This window comes from Helobdella robusta (genome assembly GCF_000326865.2).
Source record: "Helobdella robusta unplaced genomic scaffold HELROscaffold_84, whole genome shotgun sequence".
Classification (NCBI taxonomy): Eukaryota; Metazoa; Annelida; class Clitellata; order Rhynchobdellida; family Glossiphoniidae; genus Helobdella; species Helobdella robusta.
In genome coordinates this window covers 412,449-426,068 of record NW_008705486.1, presented here as the reverse complement: position 1 = coordinate 426,068, position 13,620 = coordinate 412,449, and the positions used below count along the sequence as shown (strand labels likewise).

Genomic DNA, 13,620 nt, shown 5'->3' with positions numbered 1-13,620 from the left:
ATTTCTTGATTTTTTTTGTTTCCCATTTCACCATAAACATTTGTTTTCAATTTATTTAATTTGATTGATGTTAAATGTTAAGCATAAATTATCAAACGCATTGTTTATTTGTGAAGATGACTTTATTGGATATGTTAACTATGGAGATGGGAATGAAGACATAGTTGCTTCAGAGATGTTGATTTTTTATGTTGTTAGTCTGAGAGAAGCTTGGAGGCATTCAATAGCTTATTTTTATACAAATAAGTTATTATCTCACAAGTTGAAAGATTTTATAGAGAAAGCCATTGATAAGTTACATAATGCTGGAGTTAGGGTAAACAACATTTGTTTTTCTTTAAGATATGTTAAAATTTTTATACATTATATTTATTTTTTAGGGTTGTTTCACTGGTAATGGATGGGTTGGCCACTAATGTTTCGGCATGTGGATTGCTTGGATGCTCTTTCACATTTTCAAACATGCAAACAAGTTTCTTGTCCCCAACAACTGGCCAGAAAATATATATTATATTTGATGCATGCCACATGCTGAAATTAATGAGGAATATGTTTCATTCTTATATGATATTTTATAATAATAATCCAATCAAATGGAATCATATCGTAAACTTAGTTAATTATCAGCAACAAATCAAAATGAAACTAAAAAATAAATTAACCAAAAATCGTGTAAATTTTGAAAAGCATAAGATGAAAGTTAAATATGCATCTTGAGTCTTTAGTTGCTCTGCGGCTAAATCATTGGAACTCTTAAACGGATTTTATGGTTTTTTCTGATGTTTCTGAAACAATAGCTTTTGTGAAAAACATCAATGATCTTTTCCATATATTGAACAGCAAACTGATACTGGATAGAGAATGGAAGCAATACATTACAAAGAGCAACCTGACAGCCACTATAGATAAACTTTATGAAATGAAAGCCTACTTACTAAGTTTGAAAAATTTAGATGGTGTTACATTTACAAAACTCAAGGTTTTTTTTATATATCTCAATATCTGAACTAAAACTTGATTAAAAATAATTTCAGAAAAATGGCTTGGACAATTGACATATCCCTCAAAAGGAGTATTAAAAGTAAAATGATACATTTATTTATTTTCTGGTAAAAACAATAAATTTTTATGATTTTCAGATCTGCCAAGAATCAGAAAGATTATTAAAAATAAATAATTATTGTTTTAAGAAAAAACTTGTAATTGAAAGCAACATACTCCCACAATGTGTCAACGAAGATTTATTTAACATGGAAAATCATTTCAATGATGTACAGAATGCAAACCACTATTATGAATTAATAAAAAAAAATCATCATATACAACATTAAGACGTTTTAACTTAACTAAAGGGTTTTCTATCAACATGCAGTTTTAATAAAAGTAAATTAAATAATAAAATGCAACGAAAATTATACTATTTAAATTTATTAAATCAATTGTTTTATTGAATTTGTACAGTGCTTCTAATAGATTACATCAGAAGCAAATTCTACAACCTTAGTTTTATCTTTATATATATATATATATATATATATATATATATATTTCACTTTTCAAGATAGTTGAAAGAAAAATTTATAATTATGTAAATCAAACATTTTGCAGTTATACAACAAATAAACAAAACCGAAATCCAGAAATTAAAAAAGTAAGACTGATCTAACTACGAGTTAAGTTAATTACTAATTATAGCAAGATAGATGTTTTATAATCAAAAAGCAAGAAATATAACAATTTACACATAAATATAAAAGTATACATGTTCATGATCTAGCACCTTCAGGGTTATTTTATAAATAGTAATGTTAAACTAAAAATTATTAAACATTCCATACCTATTCTATTAAAAATCAACAGTTTTATAAAATTTAATTAAATCAATAGCATAATGAATTAAACTATTATTTTTTTAATATATTAATGTCAATTACAGTTGAAATAGTTAAGTTAAAGAATTTGATTTTAACAAATTATTATATAATTAATTTAATATATTAATAAATTATATATAAATCGTAGCATTTAAAGTTAAAACAGAAAAAAAAGATTGTTTGCTTTTACTACCAGAAGAAATTTTAAAAACCTCCTCAGTGATTAAATTTGGTTTGGGTATGTTATGTTGAAAGCAAATATTCTTTTGTATTGTAAGCTTTGGGGTGTTGAAAGATTCTAGTTTAGGACATATGCACAGGAATTACACCTTAATTTAAAAATTATTAGTTGATTAATTTATTTATAACAATATAAATGATCATGAGTTATATTTTTTAAATATTAATAACATTTCATTTTTACAATAAAATTTTTACCCTGGAAAATATTTGCATATTCTAATAGACAATTTTATTCCCAAAAATAACATATATAACAAAGCTATCTCCCGTTTTGTGCACATTCTTAAAAATTCGATGGAACGTGTTAACCCTACTTTTCCAAATTTGCGTCATCGGTAACGAGAAAGTTAAAAAATCGCCAAAAATCCATTTATGTGTGCATCTGGAAAATATTTGCATATTCTAATAGAAAATTTTATTCCCAAAAATAACATATATAACAAAGCTATCTCCCGTTTTGTGCACATTCTCAAAAATTTGATAGAACGCGTTAACCCTACTTTTCCAAATTTGCTTCATCGGTAACGAGAAAGTTAAAAAATCGCCAAAAATCCATTTATGTGTGCATCTGGAAAATATTTGCATATTCTAATAGACAATTTTATTCCCAAAAATAACATATATAACAAAGCTATCTCCCGTTTCGTGCACATCCCAAAATATTGGTCTGAACGGTTGCCTTTGGGACCATTTTCAGTTAACCCTAAAAAGCATTTATTCTTCCAGAATCTGTCAATCTGTGAATTTTAATTTTTTATTGTTATCATTAGTTTTTTACATTTTCGATTGGTGAAATTATTTCTCTGTTTTAGGCTCCTGCAAGCTTGGCCAAACCAACCCTGTTCATTCAAACTAGACTGTAATTTAATAAAAATGTTATTTCGTTTAATGAATAACATGTATTGCACAGTAATTGAACTATAATTCTTTAACGCGTGAACATTTAAATTTAAAAAAAAAAAAAACAAAATATGTTTTTTATTTTAGCTAAAAATTAACAAATTCTAATGCAGTTGCAACAAAAAGTGAATTTTAAACATTTTAAATTTTAAAAAATTTTGTGATGACCATGAAGATGACTATAATGTGAATAGTACAGATTGACAAGCGTATAAATTTTAACTATATATACGAGGTAAAATATAATAAACTGTAGTGTTTTTGCGACAGACAAATTAATATAGCATATTTATAAAATATAAGTTTTAGCTTTAATTTAAATGTATGAAAACACAAAAAAATATAATAATACGTTATAATAATAAAAAAAAACGTATAGCACCAAAAAAAGTGCAAACCCAAGCGAATGAATAAATATATATATATATATATATATTTACCAAGTATTACTTACCCACGGATTATGATATCTATATATATGTGTGTGTGTGTGTGGTGTGTGCTGAAAATCATAATGTTATGTGTATGAATTGGTAATTGCACGCTACAGGTATCAATATTGCTAACAGATATAGTTATCGTAACATTTATTTTTGCGGTTTCGTACAATTTTTAGTTATTAAAAAACCTTGAGTAACTCTTCTCTGCCTATACCTTTCGCTATTTCTTGTTCCAAATTACAGTAAAAATTTGTCGATTACGCTGAGCTTTTAACAATGGACTTATGCCTCCATTTGACTAATTTTGATTTGACGCAGAATCATAAAATTAAAACTAAATTTTTTCAATTATTATCACATTCATAACATTGTACAAAATAACTGCCATATTAAAATAATCTGGATACAAAGTCACATAGGTATTCTTGTCAATGAAAAGGCCGATCAATTAGCTTTAACAGCCCACAATGAACCCATACTAAATACAGCAATGATTTACTCAGATATTAAATCAATAATAAATAAATATATATACACATTATGGCAAAATGAATGGAATGATTGCATAACGCAATTAAGGCAAATAAGGCCATTGATCGAACAAAAGAGATGCAGAATATTTAACACCCTATTGGTATCCTCTAAAATAAACAGACTAATGATTGGCCACACAAAATTAACACATGGATATATATTAAATAAGTCAGATCAAACATTATGTCAATATTGCGGACACAAATTAACAATCCATTTATCACTAGTTTTGTTACATTTTCAATAGTGCATTTACCGCTTTCGATTACTGAAGTTATTTTTCTGCTTTAGGCTCTTGCAAGCTTGGCCAAACCAACCCTGTTCATCCAAACTAGACTGTATTTTAATAAAAATGTTGATTCGTTTAATTTAATGAATAATATGCATTGCACAGTAATTGAACTATAGTTCTTTAACGCGTGAACATTTAAATTTACAAATAAAAACAAAATATGTTTTTTATTTTAGCTAAAAATTAACAAATACTAATGCAATCGCAGCAAAAAGTGAAATTTAAACATTTTAAATTGCAAAAAAGATCGTGATGTACAGATCAATATCGCTAACTAACTTATAAAGTTATCGTTTAACATTTATTTTTGTGGCTTCGTATATTTTTTAGTTATAAAAAAGTAAACCTTTAGTAACTTTTCTCTGTCTATGCCACTTTTCTGGACGTAACTCACGAATTTTTCAATAAAAGAATCCATATCGCAAAACTCGCAATTGTAAGAAAACTAGTTTCAAAAATTGTTTTGAAAAAGCCGCCTAGCAAACAAGCGCTGAAAAAGAACTCTGTATAAAAGCGAACTTCTACGCAACAAATTTTAAATTCACTTATTGATAATTTTTGTGTTACCAAATTATGAAATTATGAATTTAGATCTATTTTTGTTCTTATTATATATAATTGTTTTTCCTTGCCGTAATTATGTGTATTAAACAATTTGTGTGTATAACAATTATTGACATTATATACGTTTCAGTTCAATTATACACGTTTAATTACATTTCTATTTCCATGTTAAGAAACCACGTTTTTCATTTCTATGTTGGCCATTTTGTTACTTGCTGTCAAGGTTAAATTTATAAAACTGTTCGAGCAATGTCTATTTCGTTGTTTGGCGACAGTTATGTGCATAGAATGGAATTTTTTTTTAAATGAAAAATGACGTTATTACCCACGGTAATAAACGTGTCTTATTAAAAGGAAAGCCTGGTGGGAGGATCGGAGGATTGATTAACTTCTTCCGGAAGCATACCATTCCTATTGAAACGATAATCCTTTACATCGGAGGTTGATTCATTTGTTTAATAAATAGTTTAATGTTGGTTAATTATTCTTTTAATATAATAACAGTTTTGTTTAATTTTTAGTCATTAAAATTAAATACCAGGCAATGATTTGACGACTGAAACCCCGGAACTCGTGGCCGCGAGATATGAATCCTTACTCAGACTGTTAGAGAACAAAATCAGACCGCGCCGAATAATCATATTAAGCCTGGTTTATAGAAAAGACGTTCAGAAATGGAAAGTTGATAAACTAAATGTTTCATTGAAACAATTCCAGTCTAACATTGTTCATTTCTGGAAGCTTGACAGAGTGGGAGGAGGTAATAATATAGGACCTGACGGCATCCACCTAAATGAACGTGGAATGATGAACTTTAAGAGAAACATCATTTATTCTCTAAAGTGCACGAAATAAATTTTTAACGTTTTTATTTGTAATAAAAAGTTTATAAAAAAGTATGCATTGTTGTTTAATATATCTTTGTATATATATATTATATATGTACCTATATATCCATTTTTTTATATAAATGTGTTTGTGTGTGTGGTATGACCTAATTACTCACTTACTAAAACATTTATAACTTTTTTTATTTAACGTTAAAAAAAATTGCGGTTTCCAAATGTAACAAACAAATGTTATAAACAAACCCCAATATCGAAGTTGATTGATACACAGGTTGGGGTTGAATGCTATTAGCATCAAATATCATTACAACGAAAAAGAAAGTTATTAAATATTCACCATAAAGGTTTCTCTCTCTTGCGTTTGCTTCAGAGGTTTCAACAACAAACACACGCAGCGTATATGAATACGCGTGCAAACCACGTATCATACACATTGCATATGATAGGCGGGGATCTCTTTGTATTCGAACCCAGTCAATGCAATAGCAAGACCAGGCGCCTTTAACCATTGAGCCATCACGCCATAGTTATGACAAATGAATACTTGGTTTCGCCGTTTTCAGGTTTAACTGATTTGAAATAACAGGACTACTCTTTCGCTATTTCCTGTTCCAAAATAACATTAAAAATTTGTCGATTACGTTGAGCTGTTAACAATGGACAAATGCCTCCATTTGACAAATTCTGATGTGACGCAGCATCAGAAAAATAAAACTATTGACGAGCAACGTCCTGGATTGAATGTGCTGTTTCACTGACGGTATTTAATGCCGAAACATAAACATCTGGATCGACGCTAATCCGGTCCGTTTTGAGATGTAATTTTTATGTCACTTTGGGCCAAAAAACAATGAAGGAAGTTGAGTCATCAACTACCACTACGTGTGAAATTAAAACAATTTATATTAGTATAAATGTAATTCTTTTTAGAGAAGCCAACAAAAAACGGGGATATGGTACAAAAATTTGTAGCAAATAACTCGTTTAAAAAAAGAAAAGAATGCCGCGAATTAAAACACGAGAATTAAAACATGAACATTTCTTTCGAAAGTAACACTAGAGTTTAAACATGCAGAATAATTTTAAAAATATTTTTTTTAATTTTATTCCGTTTCAAAACATAATCTGAAAAACATCTAAAATTTAAAAAAGTCCAAAAAGTACAATAACGGTATTCTATTCTGGTATTGCCATTTTGTGTTAATCAAATTATAAACTATACTACAAGCAAAAGCAGGAATGACGTTGTAACACAACAGATACAGGAAACTTCAAAACTGTGGTGCACTTAGGTTGTTTGCGAGATAACAACAAGGACCAAAAACTTCCATAATTAAGTCCAATACTTCTTTGAAGTTCCTGTTTAATTCACCGAGTTCATTAAAATTAATTTATAAATCAAAGTGTAACACAATTTTAAAAAATTCGATAATATACTGTACAATTTTTAAATTGTATTATGATGTCAACAAAATAATATATAGAATCTTATACTATGCACCTGCGTCTCGAACCATTATTTTCGTTACCAATCGACAGAGATTTAAAAATAATAACGGTAAAAAATATCTCGTATCGTTATAAAACGATACGAAAAATCTCGTATCCTTTAATAACAATACCAGAGATCTCCTATCGTTATTTAAACAAGACTTTTTTAGGAAAGTCTATCATATCGAAATAAAAAATAAAAGACACAATTTTCGTCTCGTACCATTATTTCAATGTGTGGAAATGGTAAAAGTGCACATTGTAAAAAAATAAAGTGTTATAAAATATTAAAACTTATTTAATTTTTTCCAATTGAATGACTTTGGTTTAATAAAGACTCTAAAAATATCGTATCGTTATTAAAACGAGACATTCTCCAAAAGGTCTCGTATCAAATAAAAAATACGAACAAAACAAACTTTTCTTTAATTTTTCAATTGAATGGCTGTTTTCTGGGCGAAATGACTGGGCGGCGTGATAGTCTAATGGTTAAGGTCGCCTGGTGCTGTTTCGCAGTAACCGGGTTCGAATGTGACAAAAATATCCCCGCGTATCATATGCTTCGTGTGTAATGCGTCGTTTAGCACGATGTTTATTTATGATGTTTTGCACTCTGTTGAATCCTCTGAACTTTGGAAGAGTGTAATTGATCTTTAACTTTTTTCTGTTTTAATACAGTACATTTTGTAAAGCGGAGTTGGCGGGAAAACAACTAAGGGCAGACTGTAAATGTGCCAAGCGTCATTGTTATTGCGCGATGTTCAAATACTATCTTTCAAAAACTCAAAAATCATCATACAATTTGTGCACATACTTGTGCATATGATTTTATTATATCAATATATAGTCTTCAATACCTCGTTATCGTATTGTTATCGTATCGTTTTCAAAATAATAACGAGACGCAAATTCTTATGTAACAAAATAAATTTTTAATAATTCCGTGTATTTTCATTAAACGAAAATTTATTAGATCAAACCGTTCAGCCGATTTGACATGATTGAGTCCGCCTGTTAGATACGCTTCATCGTAGCCGATATCGTATCGTTTCCAAAAATTAACGAGACGCAGATGCTTATATAATAAAATAAAATTTTTATTTATTCCGTGTAATATTATTAAACGAAAATATATTAGTTCAAACTGTTCAGCCAATTTGACAATATTGGTTCCGCCAGTTAGATGCACCAAAACCGTGGTGAACATTACATTTGTACTGTTCAGCCAATTTGACAATATTAGTTCCGCCTGATAGATACACCAAAACCGTCGCGAACATTACCTTCGTCTAACGAACTTATTACAAATCTTCGATTTTTCCGATGCATCAAAAAAATGGCAATATCTATTTAATTTAACGATTAAATACGGCACATTATAAAACCTAAAACTTCACAAAATGTTGAAAACGAAATAAATTTTAACAAACGAGCTGAATGTAGATCGGCAAAGAGTCATTAACATAACTTCGGGAAGGCCAAGATTTTTTCTAATTATATCTCAGATTTTTCTAAAAATAAATCAAAATGCTCATGAATAATTAATTTTTAGGAACTTGCTTCCAGAGGTAACTTGCCCATTGAAAAAAATTTTCATTGTTAAAACGCTGGTAGGGCGCTTCCAGTTATATAATTCCATGTTCTTAAGTAATTTTTTAGATCATTAGAAAATAGTAAACATTAAATAAAAAAATGTTGAAATATGAGTAAATTTCATTCAAATTTAAACGGTCGACTCACGAACTTTAAATACTCACGGTTTCGACAAATAATTTAAATTCACACAAAAACCAGATGATAACGTAAAAGTGTAAGTTTCCATTTACATTATTTACATATATATACATGAAAGAAATGAAAAAGATTCGTTTGTCGTGTGTTATGTTGGTGTGTCTTTCTGTATTTGTTCGTGTGTAATGTTTGTGTGTGTAAAGTTGATGTGTGTGTATGTGTCAGGGTTAGGGACAGGGTTGAGTTAGGTTGTAGTGAAAAAATAGCATTGCAAAATAATTAAAAACGGAAGAAATGATAAATTAGAGTATAATAAAATTGTTCGTTAAATACGGTGGGCGAACTTAAATTATTTTCAATTTGATATAAATAAATAATCAAGCGCTAGACAATTCAACACGGGCGGAGTCAATTTATTAAAAGTACATTGCGATAGTTTGCAAACATGGACGATACCATAGGAGTACCGATCTCACGTTTTACCGATTTAACGATTAGTCATATCCTACACGGATACTAAACATAAACTTTAATTGAAAAATTGATCGAAATTAGGTTTATTAAATAATGTCTGGGTTAAGGTTAGTTAATGAGGTTCCAGATGCTTTGACAAGACTAGTGCGGTGTATAGTTAGTGGATTTTGTTCAGTAGAATGTTCGCTAGTTATGGATCTTCTCATTCATCATCCTGGCATTAAAGAAGATGATTTATTGGAAATTACCAAATTTGACAAAAAGCAGTTGCGATCCATCGTTACCACTTTAAAACAAGACCAGTTTATCCATAGTCGAATACAAATGGAAACAGGTTCGGATGGCAAAGCTACAAGGCATAACTATTATTTTATAAATTATAGTATTTTTGTAAATGTGGTTAAATATAAATTGGATCAAGTTCGTAGAAAAATTGAAACCATGGAGCGTGATATGACTATTAGAGCATCTTTCAGATGTCCTAGATGTCACAAAACTTTTACAGATTTGGAGACTGGACAGTTATTTGATTCTGCAACACAAACTTATAATTGTACTTATTGTCTTACAGAAGTTGAGGAAGAAGTCTATGATAAAAACCATTTTGATTCAAGAACTTTAATGGCTAAGTTTAATGAGCAGATGGAACCATTTTATGACCTTTTAAGAGAATTGGATGGGATTAAACTTTCAGATACTTTGTTAGATCCACCCTTAATTAAAGATGCTAAGACGAACAACAGGTAAGTTGCACATAAATAAAATTTTTATTTTTTACTTCAAATCATCTGATAACAAAATTTATCTTATGACAAAAAACAAATCAAATCAATAGCTAGTAAACGTTAAACAACATGCTCATTTTGCGTAATACATTTTTATATGTTGGATTTTCAAAAATGAATTTTATTGATTTTTTATATCTAACACATGTAACATTTTGTTCACAATATTGTGCCCAAAAGAATAAACTTTTAAAAGAATAGTGTAACTTCATCTACTTTTTGTTCCAAGTATTGTTAAAAAATGGTTGATATGTTCCAAAAAATTACAATCTTTTTCGTTCTTAACAACAAAATTTTTTCCTGTAGTTCAATGATTTATATGAACCTGTTAGGTGAGGTAGGTAGTTACATAAATTGTTATGACCATTTGTGTTGGAGATTCAATCAATAAGCTATATGCCCATTGCCCACCCATTTGTATGAAATGGTTCTACAAATTTTGAGCTGTAATAATGGTTATTCTCTTGAATTACATTTATTCTTCATTGCTTGAGAATTTTATTTTGCATTGATTAAATTAGTTATTTTATGAAACAATATACACTTCATGAGAATTTAATAAATGTTTATAAATATAAAAGCATAAAGTTCAAGTTAAATAAATTAGAAAAAATATAAATTTAATTTTGTTATGCCATCCTGTTGTTCCAATAACAAATTTGCATAGTGTAGGAGTGGAAATTTTTGTCGGAGTTGGAGTTTTTTTGAGAATTCTGATTTTTTCATCCAACTTTGACACTGAATTTTTGTTTCATTTATAAAGTCTAATTTTTACTATGCAGTACTCACTCAATTTACACAGTTAATAAAGAATTTATGAGCTTAGTAAACAGATTATACATTACATAGTTTTACATGTTTAATATTTTTTGTAAACACACATTACAAAACAATAAGTTTCATAAATGTTTGCATTACTAAACTATACTAATAATAACACATACATAAATACTAAAGTTCACCAAAATGTTTGTTAACTTTAAGAACAGTAATGTCTCCAACAGTTCATCATTGATAAAGAAAATAATTCAATAAAAAATAAAGTCAAAGTAAATAATTTTATTTATTGATAATTACTATCCCAAAGTAATACAGTCTACTGCTATTTAATTAAGCATTTTAAATACCACTTATACGTGGGTAAGTATTTCATTATTAATTAAGTATTTAGATATTCTAAATTTGTAACAACACTGATTATAATATATTGTTTGGAAACTGCTGCTTTAAAACATTTGCTTCATGTTTATCAGATCTTCTTCTTCTTTTTTTCTTAACTGGTGATTTGCTGAGAGCGGTTTTGCAACCAATACACTGCAAAACCAAAAAGGCTTGTGTACCAAAGACTTGTACTGTTTCTAAATGCATAAAAGCTAAATCTGATAGGGAAAAAAGTACTTAAAAGATGGACTGAATGCATTAACAATCTTTTCGATGATATCCAAGGTGAAAAGCCTCCTATTAAAAAAGACTTAGAAGGACCAAAGATATATTTTAAGTTTGTGCCACTCTTTCTTAAATGAAATCAAGTAAAGCGCCAGGAACAAATTTTGAATGAGATATAAAACAGCAGCAAAATTCCTGAAAATCTATCTAAGTCAATTTATTGCATTTCTATCTATATATCATCTATATTTATTGCATTGCCTAAAAAACCTAATGCAACGGAATGGAAACTACATCAAACAATCAGCTTGATGAGTAACCTTACAAAATTTTTTTGGAGAATTCTAATGATGAGAGCACATCAGATCTTATGCTTTTAATTTCTGTTCTTTTGTTCTTCAACATCAACACCTGATATTGCTGTTCCTGGTCATCAATGTTACCTACTAAATGCTATGACCTATTTCTAAATGTATTGCTCAATTCATTTTGTTTTGATCTATAAACAGCAAATTGTAAATGTGTTTCAACGTCGATTTATTGATTAACTGACTGTTTGAATGGCTTCTAATGGTTGTGTATTTATATAGTTAGTTACTTATTTATTTCTTCTTAACCCATTTTGGATTAATTTGATTAATGTGTACTTTATTAATATTTCAAATTTGCTTGTTTTTCTACTTTTTATTTCTTATGCTCCATTTCCGTTATGTGATTCTGTCCTTAAAAATATTGCTTGTTCATTTTTTTTCAAGTTTATAAAATAGTTACAAATTGTTTATACAATTTTTTTTTATAAAACTTTTGTAAAATTGTTACAAACTTTCTCGTAAACTTCCCAAGCTTCAAATTTATTTTGTTTGAATTTTTTTATATTATGTGTGGGAATAAATGAGTCAATATAATTGTAGATTTTACAAATTTGCACAAGACACAATTATGAAATGATTAGATACATATATTATTTGTGTTGCATGATTGATTTAGCACATTAAAATTTAGGATAAAATATGGAAAATGGAGTAAAAATATATTTGTATATAAGAAGTGGCATGTGGAGTGATTAGTTAGGAAGTGATTCTTTTTTTATATAAAACTTTCTTAAAAAATGGATAATTTGAAATTTATTTGAAATAGATCATCCTGTTTGACAAGAACAAATGCTGAAAAATCTACATGGAGTGGTGATTCAACAAAATATTTTGGTTTTGGCAGTTCCGAAAAGAATGTTTTTATATCAGATAAAAATCATGAGATGGATCAAACCAGAAAAGTTTTTGAGACACCTGCTTGGATTAAACAGAGCACAGTTAATATATCAAATGGATCATCACCGATGGTTTTTAAATTTGTTTTTATTTTAATTTAAAAAGTTATTTAACATTTTTGTAAAGTATATTAAGCAGCTTCACGAGACGGTTACAGAATCCTAATTTAAATTTTCAAATTTTGTATATCGTTTCTAAAGACTTGCAATTTCTGGATGAAAATATTTTTCACCAAACTAGCATGACTAAATCTTTAATTTAATATATAATTGAATATTTAATACATACTGCCCTGTGGATGGTCTGGCTACTGGCACCCCACTCTATAGCGTGGCGGTGCAAGGCACTATAGATGGAAGAACTACTTGTAGACCAAGGGATTGGAGGTTTGGTACCTGGAATGTAGGCACGTTGACAGGAAGAGGTTTGGAAGTGGTGGAGGAGCTGCAGAGGAGAATAGTTGACGTGGCTGCATTACAGGAGATCAGATGGAAGGGTGAGGGTACAAGGTTTGTGGGGGCTAAAGGTGGAAGATATAAGTTGTGGTGGAAGGGGGATGATGGTACGGGAGGAGTTGGTGTGATGGTAAGAGAAGAGTTGGTGGAGAAGGTGTTGGAAGTGAGGCGGAGAAGCAATGGTGTAATTGTGCTGGTGATTGTGTTTGGAAAAGTAATAGTGAGGGTGATATCAGGATATGCTCCGCAACAAAGTAGGAAGGAAGAGGAGAAGGATAGGTTTTATGATGATGTTTCTGACGAGATTGGGCAAGCGGGGTTGGATGAGTTTGTGT

At 29.2% G+C, this 13,620-nt stretch overlaps 3 protein-coding genes across 3 annotated transcripts in view; all 3 read left to right on the top strand.

Annotated features, from left to right (window-relative positions):
• Positions 1 to 5,152: 5,152 nt before the first annotated feature.
• HELRODRAFT_182320 (hypothetical protein) lies at positions 5,153 to 5,702 on the top strand (the record flags this gene model as incomplete). Its single annotated transcript, XM_009032596.1, has 2 exons — positions 5,153 to 5,288; positions 5,389 to 5,702. The coding sequence occupies 2 exons, from the start codon at positions 5,153 to 5,155 to the stop codon at positions 5,700 to 5,702; spliced, it is 450 nt and encodes a 149-aa protein (XP_009030844.1).
• A 3,782-nt stretch (positions 5,703 to 9,484) lies between these two features.
• HELRODRAFT_90493 (hypothetical protein) lies at positions 9,485 to 10,138 on the top strand (the record flags this gene model as incomplete). The annotated part of the gene is made up of 1 exon (XM_009032576.1): positions 9,485 to 10,138. The coding sequence occupies one exon, from the start codon at positions 9,485 to 9,487 to the stop codon at positions 10,136 to 10,138; it is 654 nt and encodes a 217-aa protein (XP_009030824.1).
• A 2,584-nt stretch (positions 10,139 to 12,722) lies between these two features.
• The window catches only part of HELRODRAFT_182318 (hypothetical protein), a gene marked incomplete at both ends in the record, with an annotated part of 4,271 nt that continues 3,373 nt past the window's right edge, over positions 12,723 to 13,620 (top strand). Inside the window, 2 exons of the mRNA XM_009032595.1 lie at positions 12,723 to 12,871; positions 13,160 to 13,603. Of these exons, the coding sequence (XP_009030843.1) occupies positions 12,723 to 12,871; positions 13,160 to 13,603 (593 nt within the window). The remainder of the gene's footprint in view (positions 12,872 to 13,159; positions 13,604 to 13,620) is intronic.